Here is a 14,818-nt window from a genome sequence, read left to right on the forward strand (position 1 = left end):
GCGCAATCAACTTTTAAATTTAAATTTATAATACTCGGGACCAGTGTGACGTTTTTATCTTGCGCCACAATAACAGAAAGTACCCGCTTTTAGCTGCCCTGTTTTGCCTGAGTGAAACATTTGAGAGAGAAAAATACAATATAGCACAAATTGCGTGACTTATGTAATGTATCGATTTTATGTTCAGATATTGAATATTTATGTGACAGCATGGCTATTATAGAGTATGTAAAAATAAAAATAATTTTTGTATATCACATGGCATTAACGCGACAAAATTGTATCAGGACCCCTAGTGAACGCAAAGTTCGTGATGGGTTCGAAATCAAAACGACGATCCCGTTCTGTGTCCAGAAGTCGAAGCCAGGACCGGCGAAATAGATCTAGAGCAAGCAGGTCTAAATCTCCAGAGAGAAGGCCGAATCGCTCTCAAATTCTGGACCCAAAACGATCCGATCGGGGCCACGCACGGTCCGACAGCCGCGATTCCGGTAGCAGCTCACCAGACAGACGACGGCCTCAACATCGGGGCCGTTCAAGTTCTCGAAGTGGCTCGGAGAGTGACAAGAGGCAAATAATGCAACGTGTCAGGAGCAAATCTAAGGACAATTCGTCCAGGTACTGATGCAAAGTGTAGATATTGTTTTTGTTGATCGTTTTGTTGACAAGGTATGTCTTGATGAATGTAAGCAGCCCTTAACATCCGAAATGTTTTTGAATGCACCGTTACGGAGAAATGTTAGTTCCAACATGTTGAGCCTTTAGTTTTCAAAACATACATCATGTTTGTTGAATCGTTTGTTTTATCTCAGTTCTGATTCAGATCATACTAAAGAAAAAGGGAAAATAAGCAACATGCAGATCCAAAGAGGAACAGAGAGAAGGAGGGAAAGGTCTTCTTCAGGCTCCCAAGATGGAAGCAATGAAAGAGAGCGAGGAAGACGGAGAAGCCTCAGTAGAGACAGACAGAGACAGAAGGAGCAGCGGGACAGAGATAGAGAGAGGAAATCTGAACGAGACAAAAGCAAAAGGAGCAGCGAAGGGGAGCCCGGAAGGAGCGGGAAAGGCCGAGACCGAGGGAGACCTCAGTCCAGTTCGGCCGACTCCTCTGACAGCTCTGGCTCTGATCGGGAGAGCAAGACCGCCAAAGACAAGGAAACCCAAAAAAAACAGAAGGAGATGATGAAGGCTCTGGAGACACCCGAAGAGAAGCGGGCCAGGAGGTTGGCCAAGAAGGAGGCGAAGGAAAAGAAGAGGAGAGAAAAGATGGGTTGGAGTGAAGAGTACATGGGATACACTAATGCAGACAACCCTTTTGGTGATAATAACCTATTGGGCACGTTCAAATGGCAAAAGGTATGTTTGGAGGCTGAGTTGCTTCGATGAGGTCACTTTTTTCTAAATTGCCATTTATATCATATACTCTGCCCTGTTTTTGTTTTGTCAGGCTTTGGATAAGAAAGGTATCGGACACCTCGGAGAGAAAGATCTTAAGGAGAGGAACAAACGCATCCAGGAGGAGAATCGCAGAGAACTTCAGAAGGTTGGTCACTGCATACTTTGTCTGAACGAGTAATCGAATTGCGGCCTAATTGCAATTGTTTGTTTGTTATATTCAGGGATGTGAATTTTCCGCTAATTCGCGGAATTCCGCTTTTTTTTATCTCCAAAAATAAAATGTTACAATTTTTTAAGTGGTAAAAAATCAGATTTCGTCTCTCGACAGCATTCCATTTTAGTGTTTCCGTAACTGAAATGAAACGGATCTTGCGATTGGCTGAAGTCTCCGTGTTGACCAATAAACGCGCTTGTTATAAAGGCATAGGAGTATGCCTTGTTCATTTCTCAGACGTTTTTGCCGGGTGTTTAAAGAAAGATGTCGGTGATCGAATAAGGAAATTGACAAGATCGTAAAAAACAAGTTTCGATGGGACTGGTTAGAGAAGGATATATCTACAAATGTTGGAAAGAAGACTGTGACGAATTTGTTCAGTGACTTTATTCGGAAGATCGATCGTGCCGGGAAAGCGCTTTGCATTTGGTGCCGTGATACCGTTGACGATGGTGCGAGAGGTTTCAAAGCTCTTGAAAGTCACGCAAAGAGCAAAAAACACGTGAAAGAACTCCAGTCAACAACAACAAATTATTCCATCGCTGGAAGTTTCGGTGCCCAAACGAAAACTCCCAAAACTTTACGGCCCCCATCCCTTATTGACATCACAATCGGAAGCGGTAATAGAGAGACGTGAACCTGCACCAGTTGCTGACAGAGTCGTGAATTTTGAGGTCGGTGGTAAACGTTTCAAATGAATCGAAATCAAATTTTCGAAAATATTATAACGTAATAAAAATGGCCATAAATATTTAACATGGTTAATCATTGACACAAACTCAAATGAATGCTGCACGTTTGCACTTTTCAGGTTTCAATATGTTGACTGTCTTGATGTATGCAGTTACAGAGATGATCTTTTAGTCAATCATGCATTCGACGAATGCATGATTGTGTTTTTACCAGAGCTTTTGCTGCATGAGGTATTTTATGTTTTTGTTATGCATTATGTATTAAATTAAGAATGATTGATTAAATGATTTATTGCATGGTAAATATATATGATGATATTCTCAGTGATAGTTTTTAAAAGCAAAGGCAGTCACTCAATGTTTTTGAATGTGACTGATTTTGAGTTGACTAAAACTGCAATTTTATATGGGATAGTTCAATATACATTGAAAATTTATGCTGTTGTTTTGTCTATTTCTTTGTCATCTGAGTGCATTGAAAGTACTCAAAAACACGGAAAACCCATGAGCTCTGGACCGAGCTGAGTGCCCGCGGCCCCCGGACCCCCCCCCGGCTAAAATTTTCAGATCATTTCACTTTGGTCAAATCACATCCCTGTATATTGCGATTTCAAATGTGATTTTTTTTTTTCAAGGTTCCTCATTTAAACAAACAAAGCACATTTATCTGCACTGCATTACTAATGTGTTATTCATTTGTTGTAGGTAAAGCAGCTGCGTTTGGAGCGTGAGCGAGAGAAAGCAATGAGGGAGACGGAGCTGGAGATGCTGCAGAGAGAGAAAGAAGCGGAGCATTTCAAGACCTGGGCCGAACAAGAGGACAACTTCCACCTGCATCAGGCCAAACTGCGGTATGCAGCTATCGCGGCTGGCGGGAAAAACTGCAGCAAGATTGTAATATTTGGACCCCAAACATTGAATTCAAACTGTGCATGTCCAGGTCTAAGATTAGAATCCGCGACGGCCGTGCGAAACCCATCGACCTGCTGGCCAAGTACATCAGTGCCGAAGATGACGATCTCGCTGTCGAGATGCACGAACCGTACACCTTCCTCAATGGGCTGACAGTCACAGACATGGACGATCTTCTGGAGGATATTAAGGTGAGTAACACTTGAAGGTGGACAGCGGGTGCGCGGTAGGGGTGTGCCCAAAAAAAAATCGATTCTCATTTAGTTTGATTCAGAATCGATTTTAAATGTCCCAAAATCGATTTTATTCAAATTATTTGATGCTGTCTTCCCTTTGTTTGTGTGTGCCTTTATTGGGAGCGCTGTTCATGTTGTACCCGATTTGGCCACTTAGGGGCAGTGTGGTTCCACGCGGTCTGATACACAGTTAAGTTGTAGCCACATTAGAGAGTAGAAGGAAAAAGTCACGATCAAGTTATTCCAATAAAAGTTTTTTTTTTTTTTTTGCAGCGTGGAGCCGTTCTTTAGAGTGATAAAAGTGCCGCGAGTAGCGCGCTAATTAGCATTAGCGTGTCAGACTGGAGTAGATCATTATGATTCCTTGAACATCTATAAATTGAAGCAAAAATCATTGTCAATCAAATCACGTTGAATCAAAAAACGTTCTTAATTGAAAAATCGATTCTGAATCGAACCGCACACCCAAAAATCGGAATCGAATCGACTTGTGAGACATTCAAAGATTCCTACCCATAGTGTTAATTGTATCCGCCATTATTAAATTTAGTTCTCAGTTTTAGTCCAGTTTCAATTACGCTTGCTGGTTTTTATTATAGTCAATCTCTTCCCGTTTTTATTGAATACATTTTTAGTCAACTATAAAGCTAGCACTTTGGTCCAAGAAAATATAATTTTATTTGTCAAGTTTTAGTCAACAAAAACTGTCAACCTTTTAGTCTAGTTTTAGTCAGGACAATCATTTTACCCCTGTATATATTTTTTTGTCAGCAGATTACGTCGAACATTTCAGAACATTTCGTCTTTTTCATGAAAAACAACTTCACACTCAATTACAGTAAATCAACAAGTGGCTACGATGGCTCCATGCTATGAGCTAGTAAGTTAGCCAGCATTTGTTAGCAGTTGCAACGTTATAGCCATTGGATTAATGAACATTATCACTATAATTATTATATAATTTTTTTTAACCTTTCACCGTGATCCACCTCTTGTCTGTTCTATGTGTTTTTGCATGTTGCACTCGCTAGCTGCAGATTTGAAAGGGGGGGGGGCACATGTGTGTCACAGTGACAGATTAGCGGAGACTATATTTTACAAAATCATATAATTTACGTCAAATTTTTGTTCATGAACTAAAATTTCCATAGCTTTTAGTCCAGTTTTTATTAAGTGAAGTACATTTTCGTTATTGTTTATTAATGAGGGTTTTCGTCTAGTGGGAAATGTGCGTCGACGAAATTATTTGTCTTTAGTTTTCGTCGACGAAATTAACACTGGTGTGCGGTTAACACTATTTTGTTCATTCATGTCGCATCAACCACTAGTTACACTGCCTCGGCCTTCAGGTGAATATTCAGGATGAACGGAAACGGCACTAACTTTTTCAGGTGAACTTTGTTTGATCGACTCTGGGGAGCTGAATTCTGTGACGTTTGGCAAAAGCTACTAAAACATTGAACATTTGGATATGTGCAATCAAAAGTTTAGAGATGATAAAATGAAGTTAACTTGGAAAGGTTATTGGGAAATTTGGGTTCATCCGGAAATTTGACGCAAATGCCAAATATCCCAAAGTTGATGTGAGCAGTGTAGATCAGTGGTTCCCAACCTTTTTTTTTTTTTGTGACGTACCCACACTGAAATATTTTTTCAGCCAGCCATGTACCCCCTAACCAGCGCAAAGCATTTTTGATTGAAGAAAAAATAAATCAATAAATCGAGTGATGTGCCACCATTGTCTGATTTATTAAACTTTGGGATTTTATTTGTATGTATGTGGTCTCTTGAACTCTTTGGAAACAAAAAGATATAACTTAATAAGGGGAAAAAAGAAAGAGAGAAATAATTAAAAATAAGGATGTGTGCACATACAAACTATTAGGATTGTTAGAAAAAATCGATACGGCAATATATCGCGATATTACAGCGCGCAATTCTCGAATCGATTCGATATGCGGCCGAATCGATTTTTAAACTTTTGTTTTTTTTATGGGAATATTCAACAAAACGTCTTACTTAGGGTTAGGATTCACACATTAAGCATGGAAGAATGTTCTATTAATGGAACATTAAGCCTTAATATTTGATTTCAGTGCTGTTCAAACATGAAACAGACTCCAACCTGTTTGTTAAATAAATTATAAGCCTGATTTTCAGATAAATAAATACATTTTCATACAAATCTTACTGTGTACATGCACACGTTTACTGATTAGTATTTTCTAAATTTGAGTTTAAAAAAATCGCAATAATCAATTTATAGATTCTTATCGGCATTAATCGGTATGGAATCGTGACCTATGAATCGTCAGGTACTAGGAAATTCACACCCTTACAAACTATTATCAATATAAAGTGCCATCTTTTGGGATCATAGTAAAACTCTGTTCTCAAACATAAATAATTAGCTGAATTTTAAATAAAGTTTTCAAGTGATTGACAAGTTGGTTCAAACCATTCTGGTACGGCGGAGATGCTGGGATTTTAGAAGACTGAAACTAAATGACCTACTGAATATAAAATTCATTTTATGAACTTATATATTTTTTAGAAATATTTACATATACTTTTAAAATCATTTTTAACGGGCCCCATTTGAGAATCACGAGTGTCGATAATGAAATGGAATTGTTGTTGTGCTCTCAGGTTTACATGGAGCTGGAACAAGGCAAGAATGTGGATTTCTGGAGAGACATGACCACAATCACGGAGGATGAAATCAGCAAACTGAGAAAACTGGAGGCCTCCGGAAAAGGACCGGGTACGCGATTTCCTCTTTTTTCGTCACGCTTCGCCTTTCAGTGCACGTCATGCGAACAGAAAGTGACGGGCGTTTGTCGACCCTCAGGTGACCGGCGTGACGGCATCAACACAGCCGTGAGCAGCGACGTGCAGATCGTGTTCAAAGGGAAGACGTACAGCCAGCTGCAGGCGCTCCACCTCAACATCGAGACCAAGATTCGGGCCGGCGGGTCCAACCTCGACATCGGCTACTGGGAGAGTCTGCTTCAGCAGGTCCGAGTCTACATGGCAAGAGCCAGGTAAGAATGTGGTGATGATATTTTATCAACTCATTCACTGCCATTGACGGTTATAATTGTCAAAAAATCATTTGGACTATTTCTATTAGTTACATTTTTTTTCTACTTTTGTTAACAAGAGTATAAAAACATTTACAACATATATACAATTTGTGATTAATCGTGAGTTAACTATTGAAGTCATGCGATTAATTACGATTAAACATTTAATCTGACGCCCCTAATTTTTAATAATCATCTCGTCAAGCAATTACATTTTTTAATTGTAATTAATCGCATGACTTCACTAGTTAACTCACGATTAATCACAACTTTTCTTTCTGTTCTAAATGTGCAATAAAAAAAAATCTAGGTTTTCATACTCTTGTTAACAAAAGTAGAAAAAATGTTCAACTAAGAGAAATAGTTCAAATTAATTTTTTACGTTTATAGCCGTCAGTGGCAATGAATGAGTTTAAAAAAAAAAAATTATTCAGCTGAAATGAAATGAAAATTTTGAATAAGTCTCTTAAACCTGCTGGGTTGACTTCAACTTCAGTACACAAAAATATCCAAAATGGCCACCAGCTTCAGATCTTCAGGTCGCTCAAATCCAATCTTCAACTCGAGCTGTCAAAATTAATCGGTTAATCGACAAGTAATCTATTATCAAATTAACTCATTCACTCGCAGCCATTTTCACTGAAGCAACCCCTTTCGCTCCCGGCTGTTTGACTGGATTTTGACTGATTTTGCAAGGCCCACAGAATATTGCTATTGCTATAAAAACACAGAAGCTACCCAAAAAAATTTAAGTCTCTTCTTTCATCAGGACAAAAAGTATATTTGTATCTGTTTTCGTTTTGCAGCAATTAGCATTAGAATATAGCTAAGTTTCATCATTATTCACAAATCTGTTGAAAACAGTGGGGAAAAGAGCTTTTTTGCAACATGGCCCTACTTGATCTCTCATACTCTGCTGCCACCTGCTGGTCATTTTTATAATAACTACCATTGCTTTAAGTGACCTCTACAAGTCAGAAGCAGCATCAAAGCTTTCTGTATGCTCTAGCAAAAAATACATACATAAATACATACACGTTTTTGGGACCGTGACAATTTACAAATAGAATGTTTTTATACGTTTTGGTGAGTTAATTGAATCACTATTTTAATAATCGAGTAATCGTTTGTAATATATGTAATATAAATGTAAATAAGACATTTGCAAACAGCTCTTTTCCCTTTTTTTTTTTAATCACTGTACGAATACAAAGTATGACATAAACACCAATCAATGATTAATAAACAGGAATCGGGGGGGGGATGCTTTTGCAGTACATTTTCATGCAAAATTAAAATGAATCCGATTAGTCGATTAAAGTGATTGAATAATCGATAGATTAATCGATTCTAAAAAATATTCCAGTGACAGCACTGCAACCCAATCTGCTTGGTCAAAATAATTAACCAACCTTAGGTAGAAGTAACCCAATCTGCTACCCAGCGAGTGGGTTAGGAAAACAACCCAGCATAAAAAAAAAGTGTGTAACAATTAGCAATTGTTGTGTACCTGAAAATGTGTTTTGCGTGACAGGCTGAGAGAGCGACATCAGGATGTGCTGCGTCAGAAGCTGTTTAAGCTGAAGCAGGAGCAAGGCGTCGACAGCGAACCTTTGTTCCCCATCATTAAGGAGGAGCCACTCGGCGACGCCATGTAAGTCAATTAGTGGACTCTAACCACAAAAAAAACGAACATTTCTGGGAAATTTCTGAGGTCAAATTCCATTTGTTCGTATACACTACCCTCCATAATTGGCACCCCTCGTTAAGATGTTGTTTTTTTTTAAACCTTTTAACTCATTCACTGCCATTGGCGGCTATAGACGTCAAAAAATTATTTGAACTATTTCTATTAGTTTAATTTTTTTTTTAACTTTTGTGAACATGAGTATGAAAACCTAGATTTGTTTATTGTACGTTAAGAACAGATATAAAATTTGTGATTAATTGTGAGTTAACTTTTGAAGTCATGCGATTTATTACGAGTAAAAAAAATTAATCACCTGACTCCCCTAATTTTTAATAACCATCTCGTCAGGCGATTACATTTTTTACTCTCCCTATAAAATAAAATAAAATTAATTACTCGTAATTAATCGCATGACTTCAATAGTTAACTCACGATTAATCACAGATTTTATATCTGTTCTAAATGTACATTTTCATACTCTTGTTAACAATAGTGGACACAAATGTTAAACTAATAGAAATAGTTAAAATTAATTTTTGACGTTTATAGCCGTCAATGGCAGTGAATGAGTTAATGAATTCATTTCATTTTCATGTAACCTTTATTTAACCAGGAATGTCCTATTGAGATTAAAAAAACGTTTTTCCCCAAAAAGTCCTGGCCAACAGGTGGCAGAAGATAACAACTGCAACCAAATGAAAATGACATGCATGTCAGCAAAAAGTTAGTTTCAGCAATTACAATTTCAATGATTACGCTCCACAATTAAAAAATCAGCATAGCCGTAAAAAAAGATTATTAATGCTAATTTTTGAGTTCTTTAAATGTATACATTTGCACCTTTTTTCTTTTTTTTAAATAACTAATTAAATACTTTTTGTTTCATCCAAAAGGAACTTGCATAATTATAGTGTTTCAAAGAATTGTATTTGTCTTAATATTATTATTTTTTTGTGGGGACGTTTAAACATTTTCTTGTTTTGTACCCCCAAAAACTACACAGTGCACATGCTGCACTCCAACTTTTTGCCAATTAATAAATAAATATTTATTATTTTAAATTCTGTTTGTTCCAAAAGGAACTTACATATTTATAGTGTTTCTTTTTTTAAATTGGTCTATATATTTTTAAATGCTTCAACATTTTCTTGTTTTGCACCAAAAAATAAATAATCGTTTGAATAATCGTGATTTCAATTATTGCTAAAATAATCGTGATTATTATTTTTCCCATAATCGAGCAGCCCTAATATGTTCTATGCAGCCCCCATTAGCCATCACTAGACATCACAGCTAGGGGTGTGCCCAAAAAATTAATTCTCATAAGAATCGCGATTCTCATTTAGTACGATTCAGAATCGATTTTATTTGAATTATTTTATACTGTCTTCCCTTTGTTTGTGTGTGCCTTTATTGGGAGCGCTGTTCATGTTGTACCCGATTTGGCCACTTAGGGGCAGTGTGGTTCCACGCGGTCTAATACACTGTTAAGTTGTTGCCACATTAGAGAGTAGAAGGAAAAAGTCACGATCAAGTTATTCCAATAAAAGTTGTTTTTTTGCAGCGTGTAGCCGTTCTTTTGATTGATAAAAGTGCCGTGAGTAGCGCGCTTATTAGCATTAGCGAGTCAGACTGAAGTAGATCATTACGATTCCTTGAACATCTATAAATTGAAGTAAAAATCATTGTCAATCAAATCATTGCGAATCAAAAATCGCTCATAATAAGCGAAAATCGATTCTGAATCGAATCGCACACCGAAAAATCGGAATCGAATCGATTCGTGAGACATTCAAAGATTCCCACCCCTAATCACAGTTACTCATGTCTCAGGTAACAACAACCAATCACAGCTCAGCTTCAGAAAACGGGTGAGCTGTGATTGGTTGTTGTCTGAGCAACTGTGATGTCATCTTCAATCGGCAGTAAGCGGCAAAATGGCTGCCGCCTAAGGTGGATAAAAACGGCGGGATTTTTGCTTCATAACTCATATTCCACAAATGTAATATTAATCAGAATGTCATGTTCAAGTTAATTGTTCTCCTGCTGAACTGACAAATTTAACATGCTTAGTGGTCAAGCAAGGTTACTTTATCTTGAGCACTAACGCACGCCAAAAAAAAAAAAACTTTCTTTTTTTTCTCCATGCAAAAGTGAAACCAGAGCAGGAGGCCGAGCAGGAGAGTCAACATCAGAAGAGCCCGGCCCGTCGTCTTCCCTCTCATCCCAAAACACCAAAAAAGGGCCCGCAGGCGAGGACGGCCCGTCCACATCTTCAGCGGAACACGCTGAGCGCAATGAGGAGGGAAGAGAAAGCGGTGGGAAAAAAAAGGATGACGAGAAAGGCGAGGAGGCGGAGGCGGTGTTGACGGAGGAGGATCTGATTCAGCAGAGCCAGGCGGAGTACGATTCGGGTCGCTACAGCCCCGCGCTGCTCGCGACCTCCGAGCTGCCGCTGGACACGCACACCATCACCCCCGAGGAGGACGCGCACAGGCTGCAGTTAGCACGCAAGCAGCTGCAGGTCACAGGTAGGACATCAACGGATTAGTGACATTTCTATTCGTTTTAATTTAATTTAATTTTAACCTGCGACTCTTTAGTCCCTCTCTTGCGGCACCCTGTGGATATTTAAAAAAAACAAACACAAAAAAAAAAACTGAAATAATCATTTTTTACATTTGTATTTTTGGATAAAATATTATTTAAATGAATTCATGATTTAGATAATTAGATTTAATTAAAAAAATGAATAATAATAACAATTTAAACTGTCAAAAATATTTAAGTTGTCAGAAAAAGACTAATGAAAGGTAGATGAAGTTTTAAAAATTACCTAAAAATTAGGGCTGTGCAATTAATCAAAATTCAATTTCAATTATTACATTCCACAATTACAATATCGGCATAATCAAGACAAAGACAAAAATAAAATAATATTACTAATTTTGAAATGTTTAAATGTATATATTTGCACCTTTTTTATTTTAAAATGACTAATTTAATGAATCTTATTCCTTTATTAATGAATAATAAAAAAATTTTTAATAACTGTCAAAATATTTAAGTTGTCAGAAAAAGACTGATGAAAGGTAGATGAAAACGTTTTTTAAATTACCTAAAAATTAGGGCTGTGCAATTAATCGAAATTCAATTACAGTTTCAATTATTACATTCCACAATTACAAAATTGGCATAATCAAGACAAAGACAAAAATAAAATAATATTACTAATTTTGAAATGTTTAAATGTATATATTTGCACCTTTTTTATTTTAAAATGACTAATTTAATGAATCTTATTCCTTTATTAATGAATAATAAAAAAAAATTTAATAACTGTCAAAATATTTAAGTTGTCAGAAAAAGACTGATGAAAGGTAGATGAAAACGTTTTTTAAATTACCTAAAAATTAGGGCTGTGCAATTAATCGAAATTCAATTACAGTTTCAATTATTACATTCCACAATTACAAAATTGGCATAATCAAGACAAAGACAAAAATAAAATAATATTACTAATTTTGAAATGTTTAAATGTATATATTTGCACCTTTTTTATTTTAAAATGACTCATTTAATGAATCTTATTCCTTTATTAATGAATAATAAAATATTTTTTTAATAACTGTCAAAATATTTAAGTTGTCAGAAAAAGACTGATGAAAGGTAGATGAGAACGTTTTTTAAATGACCTAAAAATTAGGGCTGTGCAATTAATCGAAATTCAATTACAGTTTCAATTATTACATTCCACAATTACAAAATTGGCATAATCAAGACAAAGACAAAAATCTAATATTATTAATACTAATTTAGAATTGTTTAAATGTATATATATTTGCACCTTTTTTATTTTAAAATTACTAATTTAATTAATCTTTTTTGTTCCAAGAGGAACTTGCATAATTATAGTGTTTCAAAGAAATGTATTTGTCTTAATTTAATGTTTTTTTTACATTTTCTTGTCTTAATCGTGAATTCATCGAGCAGCCCTACTGTCCAAAAAAGTCATCATAAAATGTCCAATAAGGAAAAGCTGAAAATGACCATCAAATGTATAAGAAGTTGCCCAAAATGTCAGAATTGAATTTTTTTTAAAAGAAAGAAAATAAAACATTCAAAAAGTAACCATAAAATGTCCAAAAACAAAAGAAAAGCAGAACATTATCATAAAATGTCTTTGGAATTGTTTAAAAATCCCCAGGGAAAAAAAATGAAGGTTTAGGTTTTAGAGGCATGTTTTGCCAGGCGCTTTAGGCCGTAATGGGTTTATAATTTTTTTTTACAATAAAATGTTTAAGCATGTTGTTGTTTTGTACCAAAAAACAAATGATTGTTTTAATTGTGATTTCATCGATTATCCCTGCTAAAATGTCCAAAAAGTGACCATTAAATGTCCAAACAGAAAGAGGAAAAGCTGAAAATTACCATGAAATTGCCAAAAATGTCAGATAATTTTTTTTTTTTAAATAAGATAACATTCAAAAGTAACCATAAAATGTCCCCCCCAAAAAACGAAAAGCAGAAAATTATCATAAAATGTCTTTGGGATTGTAAAAAATAAATAAAAAAGTCAGAACATTGTTTGTTTTTTTGTAAGTGAGAAAAGAAAACACTTAAAAATGTCCAGGGGAAAAAATGAAGACATTCTGATAATTTCCATAAAATGTCCACGAAATTGCCGAAAATGTCAGAAAAGTTGATAACTAAAAAGGTTAAAAAAAAAATACGAAATAATTAAAAAAGTCACAAATAGCCATAAAATGTCCAAATAAGGAAGAAGAGATGCAGAAAATCAAAATGCCAAAATTATGTAAAACTGTCTGAAAAATTACACACAGAAAATAAGTAAATAAAGACGAACGATAGTAGAAAATTAATCTGGAAAGTACAACAAACTGGACTCGTATCTCAAAGCTGCAATCTCGTTGCTCATCTCCGTCTTTCCATCAGGGGACGCCAGCGAGAGCGCCGAGGACGCCTTTGTGCGTCGAGCCAAAGAGGGAATGGGCAACGACGAGGCGCAATTCAGCGTGGAGATTCCCGTCACGGGCAAGATGTACCTGTGGGCCGACAAATACCGCCCCAGAAAACCTCGCTTCTTCAACAGGGTCCACACCGGGTTCGAGTGGAACAAATACAATCAGACCCATTACGACTTTGACAACCCTCCACCTAAGATCGTCCAGGGCTATAAATTTAATATTTTCTACCCGGACCTGATAAACAAGCGCTCCACCCCCCAGTACTTCCTGGAGCCCAGTCTTGACAACAAGGACTTTGGGATCCTCAGGTTCCACGCCGGCCCGCCATACGAGGACATCGCCTTCAAGATAGTCAACAGAGAGTGGGAGTATTCGCACCGACACGGCTTCCGCTGTCAGTTTGCCAATGGGATCTTTCAGCTGTGGTTCCACTTCAAGAGGTACCGCTACAGGAGATGAAGCTCACGGAATGACATCATCATCATCATCATCATCATCGTTTTCACGTTATCAAGCGCGACTCTGCTTTCTCGGTGGTTTGGGTGAAATTGTTTGAAAATGCTTTCTGTTCTGAAAATCATACATTAAAGATGTTTTTGTTTTTTTTACCATCCTATTTGCTTGTTTTTTCTGTTTTGGAAGCACAAGATTCAACTAGTTATTCTAGCGTGGGGCTCCAAACTACGGTTCGGGGACCATTTGTGGCCCACTGTCCATTTTTGAGTGGCCCCCACAGCGTGTGCTAAAAATGACATGACACACAGTCCGCAATGGTACTTTAAAGAGAGACTCACTGAGCCATTTGCAGCAGTAGTAAGTAAGTATTTTGTCCAGAATTAATTTAATAACTTCATTATTTTTCATGTACAAATAATACCTTTAAAAACACATTTTTCCATTTGCTGTCGACTGAAGATGACATCACCTGTGCTGAGGAAATAGGTAACAACAACCAGACAATACGATTTGGTATTGGGGAAAACATTTTGAAAAAGCTGCATTGACATTGAAACAAGTATTGGCATTGGAAAAGGTTGTATTGAAAAATAAAACACAGACATTAAGAAAAAGCAATATTTTCTTCAAACATATATTTTTTTGTATTATGATGTATTTTTCAAAGCCAATCTGCAGATTTTTTTAACACTCTCTTTCAAATTAGGATTGGGGTTTAAACTAGGGTTTTACATTAGGGTTAGGGTTTTAAACTAGGGTTTTACATTAGGGTTTCAAAATAGGGTACATTACATAAGGTAAAACCCTAGTTTAAAACCCTAGGGTTTTACATTAGGGTTAGGGTTTCAAACTAGGGTTTTACATTAGGGTTAGGGTTTCAAACTAGGGTTTCAAATTAGGGTTGGGGTTTCAAACTAGGGTAATACGTTAGGGTTTTAAACTAGGGTTTTATATTAGGGTTTCCAAATAGAAATAGGGTTTCAAACTAGGGTTTTACTTTAGGGTTGGGGTTTCAAACTGGGGTTTTACATTAGGGTTTCAAACTAGGGTTTTACAATAGGGTTCGTGTTTCAAACTACGTTTTCAAATTAGGTTTGGGGTTTCAAACGGGTTTCAAATTAGGGTTAGGTTTTCAAACTAGGGTTT

At 36.5% G+C, this 14,818-nt stretch overlaps 1 protein-coding gene across 1 annotated transcript; it reads left to right on the forward strand.

Annotated features, from left to right (window-relative positions):
- Positions 1 to 278: 278 nt before the first annotated feature.
- cactin lies at positions 279 to 13,832 on the forward strand. Its single transcript, XM_086071820.1, has 10 exons — positions 279 to 618; positions 813 to 1,356; positions 1,448 to 1,543; positions 3,010 to 3,155; positions 3,245 to 3,407; positions 6,102 to 6,216; positions 6,304 to 6,496; positions 8,073 to 8,192; positions 10,383 to 10,759; positions 13,185 to 13,832. The coding sequence occupies exons 1-10, from the start codon at positions 314 to 316 to the stop codon at positions 13,673 to 13,675; spliced, it is 2,550 nt and encodes an 849-aa protein (XP_085927946.1). The 5' UTR covers positions 279 to 313; the 3' UTR covers positions 13,676 to 13,832.
- Positions 13,833 to 14,818: the final 986 nt, after the last annotated feature.

This window comes from Leptonotus elevatus, chromosome 1 (genome assembly GCF_054856555.1).
Source record: "Leptonotus elevatus isolate MCC_2025b chromosome 1, RoL_Lele_1.0, whole genome shotgun sequence".
In the NCBI taxonomy this organism is placed as follows: domain Eukaryota; kingdom Metazoa; phylum Chordata; class Actinopteri; order Syngnathiformes; family Syngnathidae; genus Leptonotus; species Leptonotus elevatus.

Bases quoted from the DNA above. Each gene is read 5' to 3' on its own strand.
- cactin (XM_086071820.1), top strand. From the start codon at position 314: ATGGGTTCGAAATCAAAACGACGATCCCGTTCTGTGTCCAGAAGTCGA. The intron at 1,544-3,009 runs GTTGGTCACTGC...CATTTGTTGTAG, and splicing joins ATCGCAGAGAACTTCAGAAG to GTAAAGCAGCTGCGTTTGGA. The intron at 8,193-10,382 runs GTAAGTCAATTA...TCCATGCAAAAG, and splicing joins GAGCCACTCGGCGACGCCAT to TGAAACCAGAGCAGGAGGCC.